The sequence below is a fragment of the Macrotis lagotis genome, chromosome 1 (genome assembly GCF_037893015.1).
Source record: "Macrotis lagotis isolate mMagLag1 chromosome 1, bilby.v1.9.chrom.fasta, whole genome shotgun sequence".
Lineage (NCBI taxonomy): Eukaryota > Metazoa > Chordata > Mammalia > Peramelemorphia > Peramelidae > Macrotis > Macrotis lagotis.
Window position 1 is genome coordinate 593,301,376 of NC_133658.1, and position 24,785 is coordinate 593,326,160.

The 24,785-nt window shown below is 36.0% G+C and overlaps 1 protein-coding gene across 1 annotated transcript in view; it reads left to right on the forward strand.

Annotated features, from left to right (window-relative positions):
* CLSTN2 (calsyntenin 2) overlaps positions 1 to 24,785 on the forward strand; it is a 987,453-nt gene that overhangs the window by 758,230 nt on the left and 204,438 nt on the right. The window contains exons 7-9 of the mRNA XM_074211649.1: positions 5,091 to 5,286; positions 7,495 to 7,703; positions 16,037 to 16,186. Coding sequence (XP_074067750.1) covers positions 5,091 to 5,286; positions 7,495 to 7,703; positions 16,037 to 16,186 — 555 coding nt within the window. The remainder of the gene's footprint in view (positions 1 to 5,090; positions 5,287 to 7,494; positions 7,704 to 16,036; positions 16,187 to 24,785) is intronic.

Sequence of the window (24,785 nt, forward strand, 5' to 3'; positions counted from 1 at the left end):
ACAAAGATGACATTTATAGGTATCCCTTTCATCTAGGTTCACTTGTGTTCTAGTGCCTAGATACTACAGGTATAAGAACCAAGAAAATAATGATGAGATTTGAATTTAGATTCATCAAAGTTTCATTTGTCTGAATTGTACCAGGTATGTGGGAAGGAGTCTTCCCATTTCTACTCCCAAGTTGACTAACCCCTCTAACTCCAAAACACAAACTCTCTCAAGGCTTAGTTAACTTGGGTTGGCAGAAATAATATTCAGTGTCTCCTTATACTGATATCAGCTTTCAGATACTTAACACTCTTGCCTTCTCTACTCAGAGACATTGGCACCTCTCAGTTATTCCCAGTAGAAGGAAAAGCAGAAGAAGAAGACATCCTTCTAAAGCAGAAGTTGGGTAGAGTCTGTGGACAGATTTCAGTTCTATGAACATGGTTGGGAGAAAAAAATTACATCTTTATTTTCACTTCTAACTGAAATTTAGCATCTCCTTCCATTATGAATTTAATAAACAAGTGTTACTAGGAGACGAGATTAGATTAGTAGGTATCACTAGACTTCTATAGTGGTTCATAAACCCCTTTCTTAGAATTTCCTCTTACCTCCTCAAAAATCGACTTGGTTCTTCAGCAGTTGGAGAGCTCTGGGTCTTCCCTGTATCATCTACAAACCTACTCCTTTTGACCTCTTATATCTCCTATTTATAATTTTATAAAATCTTTAAAATTGCATTAGAGAGAGGATTGCTTCTTTCTGTCCTCCCTGCAAAGGCTAGACTCAAGTACACTGATTCTCCACACATTCAGATTCAGTTCAAATTTCATCTGCTCTATGTTGTATGTGATCTTAGGCAAGCCAAGACTCAGTTTCCTAATCTGTAAAATGAAGAGGATGAACTAAACTATCTCTAAGGATCTTTCTAGCTTTAAGACTATGATTTTATGGTCCCTTATTTATACTCCACCAATAAAGGAGCCTCCATGAACTGAAATGTGGAATCAGTTATTATCTCCTTGCAACATATAAATTAGGAATCAAGGAGATAGCAAAAAAAAAATACCCAACAAAACATGAAAATCTTTATGTCTCCAGAGGATACCTAGCAATTTAAATTTCCAAGAGTAATGCTAGGTATGCCATATTCCCTCAAGGCAACTATGCAAATTAAATCCTAATGATGATTCTATATTGCATACGTGTGTGAATTAGATCATAAGCTCTTTGAAAGCAGAGAGAATGTCTTAATTTATCTTTATCTCTTCCATAGCAATTAGTAAAATACCTTGTACCTAGTAGGTCCAATAAATATTTATTGATATGTAGAAAGATATGATACTACTTCCAAAATAATGTGATTTCCCTTTACAGAGGAGAGAACATTCCATTTTTCCTATTGCTTTAAAAATAAAAGAATGTAATGAGTTCAGAGGGATATAATAGGCCCACAAGAGGGTTATGTTGGACCAAGTGAGAGGCACTAGGGAATGCCTTTCATTCAAAAAGAACTCCATATTTTGCTTTGATCAGTGGCTAACAAGCATTCAGGCACTACTAGCTTTTGTAGGTTTCTAATCAAAACAAAAAATATTATAGTTGCAGCTGTGTTGCTAGGAGTGAGTTAAATATCTGAAGGAAGTCAAACTAGGTAACATTTAGGCAAATGACCTTCAGCTTTCTACTTTCAAAGAGTTTAAGGTTTTTTTAAATAATAAAAATAGGTCTTGAAAGCATGTTTTTTATTTTCCTTTTTTTTTTTTTGAAAATGTGGTACATTTTCCAGCACTGATTTTAATTCTGAATTTTAGTTCCAATTTGCATTTCAAGACATAATTTCCTTTCTAATAAGATACTTTTACATACAGGATTAGCATTTGCCCTTCCCCATTTCATGATACTTAAAGTGACTACAAATTAAAGGCTTATAAGCAGATTCATCTGAGTAGAGTTTTAAAATCTTATTTACTGAGCTCTATGGGCATGTAAGCAGAAAAAAACTTCTCTAGTTTCCAGTTTGTGTTTGGTAAGACCAGGCATTGAGTAGAAAACAGATCAACCACTCTCATCCAGATGGACCACACTAATCTTGAGATTAGTCAAATCTTGAGATTAGTGTGAGAGTTCTTACATGAACTATCTTTCAGTCAATCATATACTAGGTTCATGTACCTGCTGTAATATGACCAGCTGACACCAATTCCTATTTCCTCAACACCTGCAGATGTGTATTTTGTAAAGGGAGAAGATGTAATCACAGGTCCTCAATGTACAGGAAAAATGATACACAAGAAAAGCTGTTTATGCAAAAACTCCTTTGTATGGCCACTTGGTCCTTGAGTAGGAGCATAATTATTGGTGATTAAAGCTTGGAAATGCTACTGACCCACAAAAAATAAGTTTCAGACAGTGAAAGGGACATAATTGCAACTGTCTGTTACCCAGGAACAAGAATATAATAAACTCTCAATTATCTGCTAATGGGTTCTCATTCTTAATGACTGCAATGCCACTTCACATTTGTGAAGTGCTGCCTATTTTGAAGGTCAGTGCTGTGGTCCCCTGTGTATCATCCAGTTTATTATCAGTCTGCTGCCAGCCCCTATACTCAATTTTAAAACTTCTGAGCTAGGTACAGAAGGGTCCAACTATATTAAGGGTGATAAACCTAATACCTGGGAACTCTATCTCCATGATAAGGAATAAGGTAGGGATAAAAAAAGGTCAATAAAACTTTCTGGTTTTCACAGGTTGATCTCTGATCTCTCACATCCCTTCCAAGTCCCAGATTTTGCAATTCTTATTCTTAAAGAAACTGTGATTCTATCCCACTTGAGTGGGTGAAAATTCCTTGTGTATGCTTTTTTTCCCAGCCTCTCTTTTCCCCCCTCCTCTCACCTTTTCTACTCCTCTTTCTCTCTTCCTCCCTCCTCATTTTCTTTCTTCCTATTTCAGAATTGAGAATATTTTGGTTCTAACTGGATATTTCCCCATAAGAAAATTATCCATAGCTTTTTCATTTTAACTTGGTTCATGAAAGAGAAATAGAATGATTGATCTGGAATCATTGTGACTCTTGCATTTCTAAGAATCCCACAGAATCAGTATGGACACATTCATTAGTCATATTCACAAGCTGCCATTGATCTTGGGAAAGGAAGCAAAAGTCAAGCACTTTAGAAGTTCATTACTTCATCCCAAACTAAATTCACAGCAGAAATTAAACTTGTGGATCAGATTAAATGCTTTTTATCTCCCTGAATGCAGATTTTTCTGAACCCCTAAAGATACTGTTGTAACCAAAATGATAATAGAGAAATGTAAAATAGTCTGGAGGGATAAGAGACTTAATTGAAAACAGCCTTCTCATTTGGGTCTGTCTTATAATCATTCTGTCTTGTATATTTCACAATGAGGTGCCTTTGAGGGAATACCAGAGTCTGATAGTGTAAAAACATATTGCTCATAATCAAATTGTGGATCAATGAAATAATAAAAACAAAACTCTTAAGTTAAGATTGCTATTGATTGCCCATCTTTGGAAACATTGTTAGTGAAGACCCCAGGAAAGTTGCTGTTATGTTAAGTGGGGAATTATTTCCCTCTGTGAGTGATGAATCAGAATAGATCATCCCAGGTATGGGGTACTATTGTTGCTGAGCATCTGTTCTTCGTATTTGCAAATAATGGGTCTATTTAGAGAATATTCTTGTATTTTACAAGGTTTGCAGTTCTATATTTCATACACTTAGAGAGATGTCTTATCAAAGGTGGAGGAAGTCATTCCCATAGCTGGCATCCCACTCTTTTAGTAATCCCAGATCTCTTCTAATTTTAGTGGAACAGAGGTAATCCAACTCAGCAAAAGGTGGGCTATTGTTGAATCTATAGATTGTGGCAATAACATAGCTATAGTAGAATAACTGGAAAGGATGCTTGAAGTCATTCTAGTTGAACGCCCTTATTTACAGAAGAGTTTGTGCATAAACAACTTTTCTTGTGCATCATTTTTCCTGTACATTGAAGACCTGTGATTACATCTTCTCCCTTTACAAAATACACATCTGTAGGTGTTGAGGAAGTAGGAATTGGTGTCAGCTGGTCATATTACAGCAGGTACATGAACCTAGTCTATGATTGACTGAAAGAGTTCATGTAAGTGATTTGCCCAGGGTCACACAGTAAGTGCCTGAAGTTGATGGATTTAGTATTTCCACAGAAAAAAAAAATTACTTGAGCTAAATGTAAATCATGCCAAGGAGGAATGCACCTATTTAGCAACAATGCATGTGTAAAGTTCTTAATGACACAGAGCACTGGGACTGATAAAGCTAAGGAGGCAATATAGTATGGAGGAAAGAAACTTGTAGACTTAAGTCTTGCCTCTGCTGCTCCCAATTTTGGGAAAGTCCTTTGATATCCTAGGGTTTTACTTTCTTCATCTGTAAAATAAAGAGGTTAAAGCAAATGGTCTCCTAGGTCTCTTCTAACTATATATCTGTGATTCTAGATTTTTTTAGACTGCTAGAGGACTAGTTAGTACAAAGGGATAACAACTCATTGTGATTCATAGTCTTATCTTATTGGCCCAAAGAAGAAAATGCACATCTGTAAACTATCTGATTCAAAATTGGGAAAGGGAAGTAGATGAAGTAAAATACTTTAGGGGGAAAAGGAAAAAAGGAAAAAGAGGTAAAATTAGGGGGTTGGGGCTTATGTTTATAGCAAGGTAAAATTTTGCCTGCTTAAAAACCAAACAAAGGTATCTCCCATAAAGATAAATTTAAAAGTTAATTCATTACTCATATTTCTTCCCACAGCGCCTCTCTCCATAGAAGTGAAGTTTCTGAATCTTCCTGGGTCCCATTTATCTTAGTATCTATAAAATCAGTGAACCAGATAAGATGTTTTTTAAGATCCAATCAAAATGTTATGCTCTTAATTAAAATAATATTTTTAAAAGAATTAATGACCACTAAAAAATTCTAAGTATATTTTGAGTTTACAAATAGGGTCAGTTGCCAAACATAATCCTCTCTCAGGAGATTCTTAGTGGATTCTATCTACCCAGTGTTTTTTTTTTTTCCCTAACCTTGCAGGTGAAATTTGTGCTTTTAAAATCCATGGTCAAGAAATGCCCTTTGAAGCTGTAGTGCTAAACAAGACATCGGGAGAAGGTCGGCTCCGAGCAAAAAGCCCAATTGACTGTGAACTACAGAAAGAGTACACATTCATCATCCAAGCATACGACTGTGGGGCAGGACCTCATGGAACCAACTGGAAGAAATCTCACAAGTGAGTCACAAAAGTAATTCCCCACTCCCTGAATCAAAGCCCTGATTATTGCATGTGTGGATAATAGTTCTGGTTGAAGAGCTGCTTTGATGTTTCATGAATAGTTAAGAAATAAATACTGAATGCTATAGCCTCTTAATGATAACTTATTTGTGGCTACCTATCATTTTAGAAGAATGACTTTACTTATAAAGATCCTATGTTATACCCATACCTTCCCAGTTTCATTTGTTGTTTCATATTTGTTCCAAAGATTTTGGTAATATTTCTCACTGGTGAAGTAGAGAAAATCTTCCTATTTTCTAAGTTTCCTTTTTGGTTCACCTACTGAAAGAGTTGTGCTAAAAAATACACTGCGAAAACTCAGTAGAAAATTTTACTTTAAAAATGAGTTGATAGGGGGTGGCTAGGTGGCACAGTGGATAAGGCACCAGCCCTGGAGTCAGGAGTACCTGAGTTCAAATGTGGCCTCAGACACCTAATAATTACCTAGCTGTGTGGCCTTGGGCAAGCCACTTAACCCCATTTGCCTTGTAAAAAAAAAAATCTAAAAAAAAATGAATTGATGAAAATAATGACAAAGAAATATAAAAAAGTAAAGAATTTTTATCTCATTTCTTCTTTCATATTGGATAGCTCTTCCATTTTTAAAGATCACCTTGTAGTCAGTCAGTGAATAAACATTTGTTAAGTACTAAAATAGTCTATGCCCTTAAGAAGTTTATAAACTAATGAGAGAAGACAACACACAAAAGTTGAAAAGTGGGGTTAGCAGAGAATCAGAGAAGGTACACAATTTGGCATACATAATAGAAAAGCCAGAAAAATCTCAAAGTAGTACAGCCAGGTGAAAAATGAAGAAATGTTCTGAGCTGAGCTTCTCCCTTAAGTGGCAGTTTTAAAATTTATGGTTCCACCCTCCAATTAAAGAGACAATGAGTATTGATGAGGTGGAGTCCCAAGATGAGAGCTTGAAAGATGATGAAATTTTTCCCAATAATGAGCTTTCTGAGACTTGGTAGAAAAGTCAGACAAGTCCCAAAGTAGAGCAGCCAGTGGAAAAATGAGGACACATCACTGTTTCATATTGTGATAGCTGGTGATTCAGTCCTCTTCCAAACCCCACTCACCCCAACTTTGTACTCCTTTTGAAGGGAAAAGTAAGGGCTCAGATATATTACTTTAGATATAAATCAATTAATTAATTGGTGATCCAAATTTAATACTGTATCACTTCTTCCCCCTGCTTGTGGTTGTGTAAATTCAGGGCTTGTCTCTGATTCCCCCAAAGTAAATAGAGGACCCCGCCCAGAACCTATCAATAACATTCAGTGTTTAGAACACATTGAGATTGTGATATCCCTGGTCTAAAGAAATGACTGCAGCAATTGACCAAGCAAAATGTTTACTCTTTTGGAAATGATGAAAAAGGCAATACATAATTGGAGCACCCTAGTAGACCACCCCACCCCAGATTCTGACATCAAAGGGTTGTCAAGAGACAGAAGGCTTAGACTTATCCTGCTTGCCTCCAAAAGGCAGACTTAAGAACAGTTGATAGAAGTCAAAGAAAGAAGATTGAATTTAGCTTAATACATGAAAAAACTTTCTAGGAATTTGAGCTACACAAAAGTAGTATAAGTAGCCAGTGATAGTGAATTCCCTTTCATAAAAAATGTTTAAGAAAAGGTTGAATGATCATTTACCTGAGATGATTCAGAGGAGATTCTTGGTAAATTAGAGGCTGACTTGATGGACTCATTCATTTCATCAGTGCAACAATCAGGGACAATTTGGGGCTGTCTGCAATGGAGAATACCATCTGTATCCAGAGAAACAACTGTGGAGTTTGAACAAAGTTCAAGGACTATTTCCTTTAATTTAGAAAAAAAACTGATATCATTTGATCTTGTTATCTTTTATACTTAATGTTTCTTAAGGATACGATTTCTCTCTCATCACACTCAATTTGGATCAATGTATAACATGGAAACAATGTAAAGACTGACAAATTGCCTTCTGTGGGGGTTGGGAGGAGGGAAGTAAGATTAGGGGAAAAATTGTAAAACTCAAAATAAATAAAATCTTTAATGGAAAAAAATTAGAGGTTGAACCTGAGAATTTCTGAACACCCTTCATACTCAGAGATTTGTTTAGACTTGACCTGTAGTTTTGGCTCATTCTCTCTTCTTTCTTATTTGTTTTTAGGGCAGTGGTCCACATCCAAGTGAAGGATGTGAATGAGTTTGCACCAACTTTTAAGGAGACCATATATAAAGCTGTGGTGACCGAGGGGAAGATCTATGACAGCATTTTGCAAGTGGAAGCCATAGATGAAGACTGTTCTCCCCAGTTTAGCCAGATATGTAATTATGAAATCGTCACAAGTGATGTGCCTTTTGCCATTGACAGAAATGGTGAGTGCTTTATAGAGGAAAACCAAAATGAATTCCTCCATCTGAAAGTAGAGCCAGAATTCTAAAATACAACTGTATTGTGCCTACTGTGTACCTTTTGATGCCAAAGCCTTTCCCTCTCCCATGCTAAGATCCTGATATCCTATTAAGTTGTACTTGAGAAGCATTACATCCAGGTTATTAACAATGTCTCAAAAGTGATTTTAAAATGAATATACTCTTGGTTCTAAAAAGCAATATCACATAGGGATATTTTATTCAAACAATGCTGCATATCTAGGTACTTACAAAGATTTAGACATTTAGAGTTAATCAGATTTTTGACAGAAAGTCTTCATCAGCTTTTATATAGATATGTTACATTTAAAGAACTTTCTTTCAATAGTAAGCTAATTCTGATAACCATCAAGTGTTCCTTATCTACCTGCTGGTGGTGATTTCTGAAGGCAATAGACTATAATGGAAAAGACTCTGGATTTAGAATTAATGAAACAGGGTTTGAATCTAAGTTCTACCACTAAGTTCTACCCATATGACCATGGGCTAGCCTTATAACCCCCTTTTGGCCTCTATTTTCTAATTCATAAGATCAAGGCTGGGCTAGATGACCTCTGGTTTCCTTCTAGTTCTAAATCTTTAATCCTTTGAGCTATATATGCCCCTTATTCTTGGCCAAACAAATGAGCAAAATGCTACCTTATCTAAATCAAGAAAGATTCCCTTAAAATACTTTCAGGAATCCAGTGGAAAAATCCCTTTACCAGTTCTAAATGACAAGATTTGGAAAGCAATTTTAGTCAGGAGTCACTGGAGGTATTTGATAATTTTTAAATACTTATTTTTAGAAAACATACCATTTTCTCTTAGAAAATTTGAGCCAAAATTACTATGTTACTATATAAGAAATGCTACTGAAGAGGGATGTGGTTTTGAGAATATACCTTCTGTCTGGACTGTTGAAGTGGGAAAAATTAACTTGAATGGCTAATACCTTAATTTTTACCGGTTGTAATCTTCAATACTATGAGTTAAGTGAGAAAACTCTACCAACATTTAAATGTTGTTCTAAAGTAAGACAGCTGAAGGAATAAAAGCAAACAAATTCCTATTGCTTATTGGCTCAGTCCTCTGAGGCAGGTGGACACAGAGGATCTGCCAAAGAGCCTATGTTAAGGTGCCCTAGACACAGAATGTTGATTTTGCTAAGAAAATTTCACTATGGTTATCTTCATCTTGATGTCTTTTAAAGGAGAGTGAAATAATTTCCCAATAACCCTGTTGTCATTTTTTAATTTATTGAGCAGATGAGTGTGATCTGAATCTGAACAAAACTGATAATGCCTATGAACACTGATGTTCTTTTCTATATTGTTTGTATGTTGACTGACCTACCAATTTATTGAAGAAAGACTTTGTTTAGAAGGGGGGGAAATTCACAATTCACTTCAACCCAGTCAATATAAATATCTTAATATTTCATCAGCAACTATTTATAGGAGATATGCTGTATGCCAATAAGGATAATGATAAAATAGCTATTTATATGTCATTTTAAGGTTTGCAAACCATACAAATAATCTCTGATCTTCATTACAACCCTGTGAATTAGATGCTAATATTTCCATTCTGGGGAGAGGGATACTGAGTCATAGAGGCAAAATAATTCACCAAGGATTGTACATCTGATGAGTATCTGAAGCAGGATTCAAATTTGTCTTTCTGATGACAACTGTACTGATCTATCCCTAAACAACTGACTAATTTTCCTATACTCTCTGAAGGATATAAGAAGGCATCATCTTTGTCTTAAGGAAATTTATATTCTGATTTGGGGAGACAAATCCAATACTCAGAAAACAGAAAATGATGTGATATGATACAGATAAGAAGTTTAAGTCAGAGAAGGAAAAGCAAACCATTGTGTAGTGTATCAAAAAATAGTTAGGGCATCCAATTAGTTGACTAACACTTTAATGCATATGCAGCTTGTCTCATGAGGTCCCAAAGTTTGGGCAAAAAAAAAAAAAGACTAAATTTTTCACCTCTCAGCTCCTGGTGCCATTTGCTTTATTAGTGACCAAATGGGAAGACTCACCTCAGCCTTGCTCTTCTGAAGATAAGTGATCCAAGATTGCATTTGTGATGAGTCTTCAAGATTTTGCTGTTGACCAAGTCCCCCCCCCAATCACCCAACAATTTAATGCTAGATAATTACAGACCAATCAGAGCAGCTATGCAAATTCCTTTATCAGAGAGGCTTACTGTCCCAGCTGAGAAAGATAATTACTCACCTTTGATGAGCTACTTAAGTAACATATGCCAATTTATTTCCCTGGCTGTCTCATTAAAAGTGAATAATGGTCTTTTTCTATGCATCTGCCTTCATCTTTGGTTTATAACATGAGCTGAAATAGATTACTGGCTTACTTGGGAAGCATCTGCTGACCCTGGTGATGCTATGACTGTGGTCCTCAAACTAATGAAGTAAGAATCTCTGGGAAAATATGGCAGACTTTCCCATCTTAATAAACATCCAAAATTAGCCTTCATTCACTACTTTCATAGCTGACTTTCCTATGTATCTTGAAAAATCACAAGCAGTATTTTGAAGCAAAGAATCTAGACTGGAATGATTCAAGGTTACCCTGATAAACTTGTGTTCTACTGTGGGAGATACCTTTTTGGAGGCTAAAAACCCTTAGTAGCTTCAGATAGGAAATTTTAATTTAATTTCAACTTCAAGATGTTTTAAAATCATGGCTAGGTCTCATTTCCTATTGGGCACAAAATTCAATAATAATTCCTAATTGTTTGGAATAAGAAAAGTAAAATTTTGGTAATGGCTAGAACACAGTTAAAACTATTAGTGTATTCAGTTAGTTGATTTAGATATTAATTCTTCATAAGCAGCTGATCTTTTTTTGACAAAAAAAAATCAGACTGAATTCCTGGATATATTTCCTTGGCTTCTAGGTTTCTCATCAAAGATTTGAGATACTAGCTATAATAGGTTGCCAAATATTTATTAAGTACCATAGTATGCACCTTGCAATGTAGTAATTACTGTGTATATAAAAAAATAAAGCAAAACAGTTCCTGCCCACAAGGAGTTTACATTCTAATGGGTAACTACAATCCATATACAGATAGATAAATCAAAAATGTATACAAAATGATTTGTAAAGAGGTCACCAACAACAGGGATAATCAGAAAAGACCACTTGAATGAGATGGTATTTGAAGAGTTGATGATGATGTTTGTCTTTCATCCTTGAAGAAGACCATGACATCAGAGAAGTTATGACATACATGAACTGGATTTGGGGGGGGGGGGGGGCTGTGCTAAGTCACCAACCTCACTTTCTCCTCCAGAGCCATCTGGGTCCAGTGGCCAAATAAGAATCAGGACAACTGGAGATGACCCTGGATACCAGGCAATCAGGGTTAAGTGACTTGCCCAAGGTCATACAACTACTAACTCTCAAGTGTCTGAGGCAGGATTCAAACTCCAGTCCTTCTGACTCCAAGGCCAGTACTCTATCTATTTTGCCACCTAACTGCCTTTATACTTGAAGAGGAGGATGGGAAAGGCACGAGAATATTGTCAACATTGAGGACCAATCTGGGAAAAGAACAAGAGGCAAGAAATGAAACATAATAAAACAACAACCACATCATATAGGTTGGGCAGAGTTGACTATTCTCTTCTATATCTTCATTTTAGAGATGCAGAATCTGAAGGATAATAAAGTTAAGACATATGTCTAAAGTTAGAAATGGAGCAGAAACCAGAATCCACATCTCCCAATTTTAGAATCTCATTGTTGGACTATAAAATATTTACCATAATTAACTTTTGTATTTCCTTTTTTTCTTTGTCTTGCCTTGTGTCCTTCCTTCTTCATTTTGGGGGGTTTGCTTTATGCCTTATTTCCAAATCTTTTCCCCCTTCTGCTTTTCCATTTTTCAAATAGCTTTGTCATTTACCAGCCTATTTATGGGGTGCTGGCCTAGTCAGACTAAGAACAGGTTTGTATGTTTTGCATCCTAGAAAACAATATTTTTGCAAATATTTGTAAATTCCATAGTGCTTTGTACATACCATAAGCATCAGTATCTGAGGGTTTAAAAATAAAGGAATGGTCTATCTACCCTTCCAGAAAAATATGTGGTAGATCTGGATCATTTCCCTATTACCACATAGCTCACTAAGTCAGACAACAGGCTCAGGGTGTACTGCTCATATAAGGCTAAAGTAGTCAATCCTGACCAAATAGGAGATCATAAACTTAAGGACACCTTTGAAAGACCCTGGTATGAGAAACAGCACCAATCTGAAAAGTCTTCACTTAATTTAAATAACACTTGACAGATTTACTTCATAAAGAAAATTGTACATTTGAACTTTGTAAAAGTTCCAAACCTTAGTTGATCAAAATATTGGATATTCTACTTATTCTCTATTATTTATTTATATTTTTTAAAATAATAAAAGATCACATTCCCATACATTAAGATTTTGTTGTAGAAGGAAATAAATTAGTTTTTCAGACAGTTTCATTTAGTATTGTCATGGAACTATAACTGCAACAAATTGAGACCAAGGATTCAGTTGGTATAATTATCTCTGGACCATATTTAACAATCTGTGGTTTGCTTATGTTATACAGATTGGATATAGAGGCTTCTTCCTTCAAGATGAGTATCTCTTAAGCAATTTAACTTTAGAAAGCAGAGAACTGAACTTTCTATAATTCATTTTGCTAGTGAGTTTTAGGAGTCATTTATTTTTGCTTATCTCATTTAGCAACAGCATTTTGAACCCTTTTGAATTTTTCACCTTTAATACAGACACAAACATGGCCTTAGAAGTAGACTAAAAATAAACTTTGTAAAATATTAAAAGGATTTATAAAACTCCTCCACAAAGCCCAAAATACTTTAAATCATTTTCAACTGAACCAATTGTCTATTAAAAAAAAAGACAGCTATATATCAAAGCAACTAAAATGGTTTTGTGTTTGAACACTATGTTAACTTGGAATAAGGAAACTGAATTAGTAGAAAAAAATCTGAACTTTAGATGCCACTTTAAGATTTTAATCCCAAAGACCCAGGAAAGGTAGGTGCTATTGTCCTTCTCATTTTTGCAAAAGAGGATGGTGGGGCCGAGAGAAGTTAACAGGCTTGCCTTATCTGAGATTAGATTTGAGCCCATTTCTTTCTGATCATAAAACCAACAACACTTTATCACATCTGGTTGGGAGCACCCAATAACCAATCCTCAGACACTGATCAATAAATCCTGGCTTCCCAAGCATTGAATGATGTCCAAGCAGCATGAGTAAGAGGACTTGTTTCTCAAAGTTCTTAAATTAAAGTCACACAATTTCTTAAAGTATCGAAACAATTTGAATTGCTGTGAGTAAGCAAGTAGTAATGACAGGAAGAGTTCCTAGTTCTAGGCTCTGGTTCATGATTCTTTATGTCTCCTACCTCATTTAGCATAATACCATGCAAGTAGTGAATAATTTTTCACACATGAATATAGATTCATATTTGGAAGGAATTTTTTCCAGCTCTACTCCCACTTACTCATTTCACAGATGAAGAAACTGAGGTCCAAAGAGAATTACAGCTGGAAAAGATTTTAGAGATAATTTCATGCTATACTTTCACCTTACAGTTCTGGAGTTAGAGTCAAATACTTTCTCTTCCATTTACAACCTCAGGTAGTTTGATCATAATACTGTCTCTCAGGTCCTCAGTTTCTTCATCTATAAAATGAGAAGTTGGATTAAATGGCCCTTTCAACTCCAAATCCTTTGAAGGGATTTACCTAAAGTCATGGGGCATTGAGATAATGGGCAATTAGGATAGAGTGCTTGGCCTGAGGAAAGTGACACTTACCTTTCTGAGTTAAAATCTGGCCTTAGGCACTACCTAGCTATGTAACCCTGGGCAAGAAACTTAAACTTGTTTGCCTCAATTCTTCAAATATAAAATTAGCTGGAGAAGTAAATGGCAAACCGCTTCAGTATCACTGCAAAGAAAATCCTAAATGGGATCACGAAGAGTTAGACATGACTAGAACACCACCAACCACAAAACCCAAGGTCATATAGATAGTAAGCAGCAGTGGTAAGATTTGAACTCAGTTCCCTTTAATTCCAAATCCGACCCTTCTTCACTGCAGCATAATAGTTTAGATCCATAGAGAAATTTTAATTATTAAGTTTTATTATTATTTAAATATTAAATAAAATATAATTATTTAAATTTTATTGATTTTAATTTTTATTATATAGCAAATGAAATATAATTATTTAAATTTTATTGTTAAATTTAACTTTTTAAAAACTGCTTACAAAATACTTTCTTCACAACTCTGTGAGCTACCTAGTCTAGGCATATTTATCTTCATTTTACATATGAGGGAAATGAGATTTGGAAAGGTGATGACTTTCTTTTCTTGAATTACGTTAAATCAATGATTCAGTTTTCTTAAACTTTCCAAATCCATAAACTGCACTTTTTCATTTGACTGAGAGAAATAGAATAAAAAAGGAATGAGTGAAATAGAATTAAAACATTGAATTTATCTTTATTTGTTTTGTTTGTTTAATTGACATTGCTAAGGAGGATGTCATAAACCAGGTAATGGTAATCTGGTGATTTTAATTTAGGATCAGAATAAAATGAAACACTCAAAGACAATCTAATAATTCATAAAAATAATTTGACTTAGTCATAACATTGATTTCTTAAAAAAAATGGAACCTAGTCTAATCTCAACTTACAAATGAAGAAAATATATCAATAAAATTGTAGCATTATTTCATTTAAAGAAAACTTCCCTTTCTCTGTGGTGGTTAGGCTTATTCACTGCCTCTTGGCTCTTAAACCTAAGATGCCAGGAAGTTAAATCGATGTTTTGTATTCATCCTCTGGACCAATTAATTCTTAAGGATGGCTTTTAATACATTTAAAGAAAAGATTAACCTAGTCTGAGTAAGGTAGGACCTTAGGAAAAACTAGGTCAATCTGTGTGTCAGAGATTTAGGAAATATGTCATCCATCAGAGCACCCATGATTTTAAGGTTCTTACCTTTCTGAGTTCAAATGCAGCCTCAGATACTACTAGCTGTGTGACCCTGGACAAGTAACCTTATTTGTCTAAGTTTCCTCATCTATAAAATAAACTGGAGAAGGAAATGGCAAATCACTCCAGTATTTTTTAATGGAAAACCCCAAATGAGGTCAAAAAGAGTCAGACACAACTGAAAAGCATCTCTTTTCTTGACCATTTTCCCCTATAAGATTAATCCAATTCCTTTTTAAATTAATGGCACAATGGTGGATTTGAAGTCAGAAGCTAAGTTTAAAACCCTTCTCTGCCACTTTCTATTTGATGACATTAGTCAAATTACTTAGCCTCTCTGGTCCTCAGTTTCTTCATTTGTAAGTTGAGATTAGACTAGGTTCCATTTTTTTTTAAGAAATCAATAATATGGTTATTCTTGTCTAGAGGACATTTTTATCTCTGAATAGAAATAATAGGTAAAAAAACTCAATAAATAAATGCACAATAGGCCTTACCTAGGGGCCCTTGAAAGCAAGAGTCACATTATAATAGCTATAATAATTTTAAAAATAATTAAAATTATACCTATTGGTCACAGTACCTTTTTCAGAACATAAAAATGAACCTACCACAAGAAATGACTTGAAAAAGATTTCTCATTCTCCCTGAGAGAGATGTAATGACTTTGTCATCAGGGCAGGGAATCTGTTATCTTATGTAGCTGTCAGAAAGGAGAGGGCATTTTTCTTGCTGATTTAATTTCCCATTTGGGTAGCAAAATGATATCAGAAAATGGCAGTGAACTTTCCTGGGGACAGGTCCTGAGAAATGTGCTCAGAGATAAAGCGGTATTTCCTGTCTCCACATGTCTAAATACATTTCCAAAGAGTCTGCTGCAGGTGAACACTCTGCTAGATATGATCAGGATTATAATCACATGTGCACAGATTCCAGGGGTAGTTTTTCTGGGAGCAAGACAAACACCAACTCATTCACTTCCATTTTAGTGCTATTCAGTTTTAACAAGGAACCTCAAGCTAGCAGTTATCACAAGGCAGTTGCTAATTAGAGAAGGCACAGTCATTTGCCATTTAAAATTTTGTTGAAAGGGGACCTAGGATGAAATTTCCTTTTTTTTTCTCTTGCAGGTTTGAAGGGGAAAGAATCAGAGGAAATCAAAATCATTGTGGGTTATGGATATTGAACTGATTTTCAGTCTTCTTTATTTGTGTTTTCTTTATCTCTTCAGGTAATATCAGAAACACGGAGAAACTCAGCTATGATAGGCAACACCAGTATGAGATCATGGTCACTGCCTTTGATTGTGGTCAAAAACATGCAACAGAAAATGTCATAGTACAAGTGGATGTGAAACCTGTCTGTAAACCTGGCTGGCAAGGTAGAGCATTTTGTTTGTTTGCTTTGTTTTTCTTTTTAATTTCTTACCTTAAAGGAAATTTGGACTGGTGTATACAAAGTTCTGAGTTTCATTTGAGACACTTGGGTGATGCAGTGGATGGAGCAATGGGCCTGAAGTCAGGAAGATGCAAGGTCAAATGTGGCCCCAGATATTTACTAGTTGTATGACCTAGAGTAAGTCTTTTAAACCTGTCTCAATTTCTTCATCTATAAAATGGGAATAATAATGACATCTACCTCCAAGGGTTATTGTGAGAGTCAAATGAAATACTTATAAAGCACTTAGCACAGGTTCTGGAACCTGGTAAGTATTACATAAACTTTAGTTATTATTATTATTATTATTATTATTATTATTATTATTATTATAAATTTTTTTCTGCACCTTTCACATCTTGGTGCTGTGGGTTAGTGTAGCTTAGTAAATAGAAACTGTTGCTTGGAATGTTTTTAAAGATATGGCTCAGGGAATGGAGATTAAGGAAGGAGTGGAATTTATACTTATTTACAATTAAACTACTGAGAAATAGGGAGAAATTGTAATTTAGACTCCAAGCTATGTCAGCAGGTAGGCTAATAAAGAGAGGAAATTCGTCTTGCCTCTTTCCAGAGAGAAGGAATGGTGCTTGTCACTAGAGTTGTAACTAGAAATTTTTGTGACCAAGGGAAATATGAAAAGAATTCCTTCATTGAGCAGAGGAAGAAGAAAATTGGAACAGGAAGTAGTTCATCCCAACCCCAGACATTTGGTGGTAGCTTTCTACAATAGTGAATGCTATAACCTAAGTTGTTTTTTTTTCTAGCTGCCAAAGAGGGTCTAAGTATTGTCAAAGCCCTCAAAATGGAAAACTCAGTAAGTTATGAATTTCCTTGACTCAGGAAGAACATAGGAAGCCTATAGACAGTGCTCACATGATCAAAGTGATCCCTTCTGCACAGTTCCATTTAATGTGAATTTATCCATGGGAAAGGGAGGGAAGAAGAGAGGCAAGAATGGGGCTGCTCCTTTGGAGGAAAGAGGCCAATACTTGGTTGAAGGATATGGGGGGCGGGGCAAACAGAGAATCAAGAACAGGTTGTGAAACATACAGGGACCCAGGACAGTCATATGGGAACCTGATCTAACCAAAAGGATGAAGGGTAGGGGGAGACACATGGGAACTGCACATGGACATATATAGGAGAGGATGAGTGAGGGAGCATAAACACACTGTACCTGATGAATAGAAGACAGACATTCAAAGCAGGATATTTGGGTGGAGCAGGGCAAAGGTCTCCCCTCTGAGTGCTGGAGGTCTCAATCCAAGCTCTCAAATCTGGCAACACCACTTCAGTGGTGGCAGTCTTTCTAGGTGGTCCATTCTTCAGATTTCACTTACAGAGTTGTTTTTCTGGGGGAGGGCAGAGCCCTAAGCTAAGGGGTAGGAGTAAAGAGAGAAAGCATGGTATTGTCTAGTAAAAAAAAAAAATAGACTTTTGGGGGGAATTTTTTCAGAATGGATTTTTTCAGAATTTTTTATATATAGTCCAATATGCATAAAGTGAGAACTATCTGCATTACAAAGATATTAAAGAAAAAAAAGGACTCTTAAGCATAAAAGTATTTGTAACAATTCTTTTTTATTATTATTATTGCAAAGAACTGAAAACTAAAGGAGTTCCGAGTGAGAAATGGCTGAACAAATATTGGTATATAATGTAATGGGACATTATTATGCTTGTAGAAATGATGAAAGGGGTGGTTTCAGAGATACTTGGGAAGAGTTATATAAAATGATGCAGAATGAAATGAACAGAACCAGGAAAACATAATAAGAACATTGTAAGAGCAAACAGCTTTAATAGACTTAAAAATATTCTGAGCAATACAATGATCAAATGTGATTGCAGAGTCAGATCTTGTTTGAAAATAATGTTGTCATGAGTTGTTCCTTAGATATGGCCATATTTGGAACATTTGATGTAGAATTCTTCTATTTGTAGAATATCTTTCAAATATGCAAGCTGAGCTACCTCTAATAGGGCTCTCTTGTGTAAGCCCTGCCTTTTTTTGCCCCACAGTCTGTTTGGAATGTTTTCTCAACTTCTTTCATCAGTAATCCATGGACAGGAATGATCTGTTAGACATTGGTATTTCCAAGGTATTATAGACCCTTAAAATGTTAGAGCTAGAAAAGACCTTAGAAGTTATGTGATCCAAGAACTTCATCTTAGAGAAGAGAAAACTGAGAGTCAGAGAAGTGAGATGAATTTTCTGAAAGTCACACAATGAATTATGGCAGAGTTAAGCCTAAAACCTAAATCTCCTGGAACCCAGTCTGTTGTTCCTTTCATGCTGGGGGATTTGACCAGAAGGTATGCTTTAGGAAGTACATTTGTATATCATTCTACTCTCCCATGTAATACTACTATATTACTATGACTACTACTACTACTACTACGACTAATAATAATAATAATAACAATGATGCTGCTATGATGACATATGGTGGCAAAGCATTGGAAACTGAGGGGATGTCCATCAGTTGGGGAATTTGTGGTATGGACACATTGTGGTATGTTATGATGATGGAATACTACTTTACTCTAAGAAATGATGAGCAAGATACTCTTAGAAAAGATTTTCATGAACTGATAAAAGTGAAATGTACCATGTACAAAATAGTAGCAATATTAAAAGATGATCAGCTATGAATGAATTAACTATTCTCAGCAATACAATGCTCTAAGAAAACTCTGAAAGACTTCAATGAAATATGCTATCCATCCTCAGACAAAGAACTGATGGTGTTTGAATGCTGATTAAAAGATACTTTTTTCTTTATTTTTCTTGAAAGTATTTTTTTGCCTGTATTTTGTTTTACAACATGATTTACATGAAAATATTCTACATTTATCTATCTATACATATATATGTATATACATATATATATATGAAATCAGTATTGAATTGCTTACCTTCTCAAGGGGGGAGAGTAGAAGGAATTTTAGAACTGAAAGAATTAGAATTTTATTTTACATATCATTGGGGAAAGATAAAATATTAAATAAAAACACTGAAACTAAAAAACCAAAACTAATATTAACATTTGTATGTCTTTTAGGTTTACAAAGCACTTTATGTATGTCACCTCATTTTACCTAATTTCATATGTTATCTCTAGTAAGATAATCAGTAATACAAATTCCTTTAAGGAATTAAAAGTGAAATATATTGTTTTACAGTTAGGGCTATTTGTAGTTTAAGCTCTTATCCATAATTATGAGTTTAAATACTCTTTTGCCCCCACCTTCTTATATGAAGGCAAAGAAACATATAAGTTAGTGCATTGCCAATACCTTTGAAGCAAATTTGTATGCATGATCACCTATCTATCCTATATTGCATTTTGTCAACCTCCCTAGAATTAGACTTAGTCATTTCTAATGTATATCAGGGTTTACATGTTTCATTTGTTTTTCACTTCAGTTCAATAAATATTTATTAAGTCCTACTGTATGAGGCACTGTCAAGTCAATTAGCATGAGTACTTACTGTGTATCAGGCACTGTGATAAGAACTAGGATTAAAAATACAAGCAAGAAGGAGGAATCTCTGCCTTCAAGGAGTTTACATTCTACTGACTAAGACTAATAATTATGGGATACACAGTAGAAGGAGGATAAAAAGAGAAGTCATGAGCCTTAGTTTCATTAGGGATATAAGGCAAACACACAAGAAACAATTAGGGAACATGACAATTTATGAAAGTATGTGATTAAATAAATGCCACAATGAGTGCTATAGACTTGAAGGGCAAGGAGACCTCAGAACAAGAGGAGATGGTTGTGATCTGGAATGAGGAGGAAAAGTTTCTTGAGGAAGGTGAAACTGGAAGAGGGTCACAAAAGATGAGACATTTGAATAGCAGAGATGGGTAACAGCATTAGTGGATGCTGAGAGATGGGAATGTCCAAGACCTGGGTGGGGACAATGCAGAGACTGTCCAAAGCAGAGATTTCATGTTTGGATGATGAGAGATTTCAGTTGGATGGATAGAATTGACTCAGATGGTAGAGGGGCTTAAATGACTGCCTTAAATGGAACCCCAAGTTCTCAAAGTAAAACACAGAAAGGTTCACATGCATAAGCCCAGAATAAGTCCTGAGCAAAATGCATCCTCTTTTCAGGGCTAAATTCATATGATGGGCAAGAATAACAAATAAAATATGGCTTGCTAGAACTAGCTCCTGTTCTTAGTAATTTCCCTTTAGGCAGGAAGGAATTATAATGCCGTTAAAGTGATCCATCACGCTCAGAAGCTGCTTTCAAAGTCTCTGGGAACACTCTGAACTTGTACAGCACAATCATCCAGCCCTCGCCTTATCTACTCTTTCCCTTCAGGAGAAAAATAAACCTCCCTGTCTCCAGCTGATATCTTCCCAGAGGAAATAAAAGACCTGACTCTGAGGCTTGACTCACAACACAGAAACATGTCATCTTGCTCTTATAGAAGGAGTACACACACCTCTGAGGTGCATTTTGTTGTTCTGGGCTAAACTCATTGCTGAGGTTGTTTGTTCTAGGTTCATAGGCTTTAATAATAATTGAGAAGCATTAGTGAACCTTGTAGTCAGGAGGACCTTGGTTCAGGACCTGCCTCTGACACAGAATAAAGGGACAAATTCAACCATGTCAACTCAACATGTTGTGGTGGTTCCTATTATCTCCAAATCAAGTAAAAATTCATGTTTGGCTTTTTAAGGTACTTTACAACCTGATACTTTTCTACCTTTCCAGTCTTACTCATTTTGCTCCATTCTATGATCCAGTATCATTAACTTCTTTGCTAACTATCTCCTGACTCTGTCCATTTTCATTGATTGCCCTCTGTGTCTTGGTTTCCTTTGGTTCCTTCAAAACCCTATACAAATCCCACCATCTGCAAGAAACATTTCTATCAGATTGGTGTCATTTGAGTTGCTGATCTGTATTGGTGAATGGAGTTTATACCTTAAGAATTCCTCACACTGATGAAATCACAAGTCCCAAACTAAAGTCAAATACTTTACTTCAGTCTCATCTAAAGGTTTTTCACGTGTTATCTCATTTGATGCCCATGAGGACCCAAAGCACAACAGTTTTACCATTAGCACATAGGGGCTTAATAAATGCTGAATTTAATTTAGTGCCTACTTGATGAGCATATAGTAAGTTCAAGGAGACTTGAACTCTGTTCTCCTAGTTCCTAATTTAGTACTCTCTCCATTATGTCACTTCTCTTAATATGTTTCTTAGCCCTCTTGAGTTTCTCAAAGTTCTCGACTTTGTCTTTTCTTTCTTGTGGGCTGAAGGACTGGAAAGTTCACTCCATGGTATTGATTGACCAGAGTTTGGTTCAGAAGCAGGGGAAGGGAAAAATGCTAGGGCAAAAATATTCCATTGTGACAGCCTGTGGAAATCAGGTCTATCTTAGTCTATCTATGGTCCAGAACTCTCTAGGGTTTTGTTCAGATTGCTACTTATCACTTCCATAGAAAATGAATTCTAAGATTATCTTGGTCTCACTTAAAAAGATGGAGAGGAAAGACCAAAATGGGCCAGTCTTAGGTTAAAAAAAATAGGACTATCCCCCAAACAAGTGATTCATTGCATTAAAAAATTCTTCATCATCTCCTTCTTTGTTTCTCTGAAAATGCACATAAAATCAAAGATTTAAACTTACGGTCTCAAAAGCCAGCTAGTCTACCCCATCATTGTGCTAATGAGTATATTGAGACCCAAGGATGGCAAATGACTTGCCCAACCAGATAATAAACATCAGAGGCAAGATTGAATAGCGATCCCTAGATTTCAATACCAATGTTTTTTCCATTTTGCCTCATGGCTTCCTGATGGATCTTTGTGCATCTCCCTTTGATCCATACTTTCCACCTTAGCTCCAGTGATCTGGTAACACAAGGCTTGGAGCTATAATTGCTCTGTTGTTTCACAGAATCTGGTATTCTCTCTCACCTCCTCCTAAGCCTTGCTGATGATCTTATAGCTCAGTCTGAGACTCACATCAATAATCACCTGCTTAATCCTTGGCACCACCTCTTTAGAGACTTTCAAGGAATGTCAGAACCTAATATTGGGCATTCAGCAAGTTTGACTAGTTTTTCAACTTCTTATAGGCAAAATGCTGTTTTCCTCACCAGGTGTTAGTACAGTTTGCTTTCTTCCCTGTCTTGTTCTTGGAGTCCCTATAGAGTTTTATCCTGAGAAAGCAGGTAGATAAGTCACTAGGAAATGTGCCTTTACAGATTTATTTGGCAGCTAGGCTGTTATTGTTTGTTCAGTTTATTCCCTAGAGGTGCCATCCACTTGCAAAATGTGGGGGGTATAGGAAATCCACCCGGAGAATAGGACTGTGATTAGTGGTGCCACTCTTCATTTCTCAGCCAGGCATACATTTTAATCAAAAAAGTGTTCACAGACTTCATCACCACTGTGAATTCCCCAGTAATTATGTTTATGTACATCCTTCCACACTCCCTTCCTTCCTTCCTCTACTGTGACTTCTTTAGTAAAGTTGGTCATTTACATTCCGGAATCACATACCAAGGCAAGGGGGCAACCATACCAAGGAGGTTATGGATTCAACATTTTCTCCATTTATGCAAGTCTTTCATTGTCTTATACATGCCATCCTTAGTCCCTTTTCCCACACAGTTTTGTTCATGTATCCCGCTTGACAGGGACTTGGCAGCTTAGTTTCTCAAATGCTATTGTAGATTTTAGGAATCCTGAGAAATTCTCCTTTCCCTACCTGCCCAAGCTCTTGCACTTTACATTCTATACTGGTCTCTGATACATGTTGTTCTCTGGTTAACCACCAGCACTAGGTTTCTTCTGCTGCTGCTATTTCCAAAATATAACATGTATAGGAAAATCAGGCAGCAGCTTTAGAAGAAAAGATATCCTTAAGATCACAGATTTAGACTTGGAACAGACCTTTAGAGGTTATCAAGCTTTCATCTTAGAAGAAAAATGAAGCTCATAGAGCAATGTATTAAATTTTATCAGAGAGGAAAAAGATGAATAAGACATAGTCCCTGCCCTTTTGGAGCTTCCTTTTTCTTCATCCCCATTTCAATCTCCTTTTCCCCACTTCAGACCTAATTCCTACGTTCCCAAACTAAGACATCTCTTTTATTGTCACTGGGAACCTAGCCAACTAACTATTCCTTTATTATGTTTCAAATCCTATCCCCAAAGTACTGCAAGAAAAGGAATGAGTGTTCCACATTTCCATTAATTTAGTGGGGGGAAAACCAGAATGAAGGAGGGAAGTTACCTTGAAGTTAGAGCAGGACTTATAGAAACTTTGTCCTAGGGTGGAAAAATTTCAAAGGGTAAAGAAATCTACTAGACCAGAAGTCTGGCTGAGGACTACTTGTATAGTTTTGTATACCCAGTGAGCTAACAATGGCTTTTACATTTTGAAATAGAGTTTTATTGCATTTAAATTTAAAAAAATACTTCTGGGTTGTTCAGAAACAGTCAGCAGACATATTTGCTTCTCCTGAGCCCATGTGGGACTCAAAAGGCAGATAATAAAAATTATATTCTGCTAAAGAAAATGGGGAGAAGGGCAAAGAAGATGATGGAATCAGCAACTGATTAATGAGAGTGGCAGTGAGAGCAAATATCTTCTGGGGGAATCAATGATTATAATCATTTCTCAGGGTTCCTTGAGTCAGACCCATGGTTGGCACAGACTGGAAGTGCTCTGTTAGTTAGAGGTTAGAGAAGAGCATCCTAGTGTTCCTGCTCTGAATATCTCTGAGTTTCTATTTCTTTCCTTCTAAAATGAGAGGATTGAATTAAATGGGATTTTTTCATATTTCTTCCAATTCTCATCCTATGAGTATGAGATTTGAGCTCCATTTGATGCTACCTCAATTCAGTTTCTGTAAGAGTAGAGTGAACTTTTCCCCCTATTACCTTCAACAGTCAGTTCTTAAACCCTTTCAAAATCAAGGATTGCCTTGGCGACTCCTAAGATCCCTCCAACTTCTCAGAGGATACTCTGAAGGCTTGTAGGGTGGATGGGTATACATGTTGCTCCAAGTTTTCTTTCAGTCCCTTTACCCAAAACATGCTTCCTATAACAGTGGCTCTCAAAGGCTATGTCATGGCATACTGGTGATGTAGCATCTTGCCTTACTGGAAATGCCATGAAAATCCAGACTCATACATTACTAGTCTCTACCCTCAGCTTTAATTTTCTTTCTTAATTCCTTTTCTTGGTGAAGGAAAGGTCCTTCCTAAGAAAGTTCAAAGCCACCTTCCATGTTTCAAGTCCTGGGAAAGTAAAGAAAGTAAAGATGGAAAGGGGGGAAGGGAAAAGAGAAGTAGAGGAATCCCAAGGGAAACATTGTCTCTGGAGGTCCAAATGCCTGTGAATCTTTCTTTGTTGCCAACTTAAAACTTTCAGGGAATCAAGTCTTCTATGTAAAGAATACTGTATTGTGAGCAAAAAAAAAGTTTGCTTTTTGATAACTACTGTCTTACAGGATAGACATGGCATCCTGTTTTTTTCTGGGATACAAAA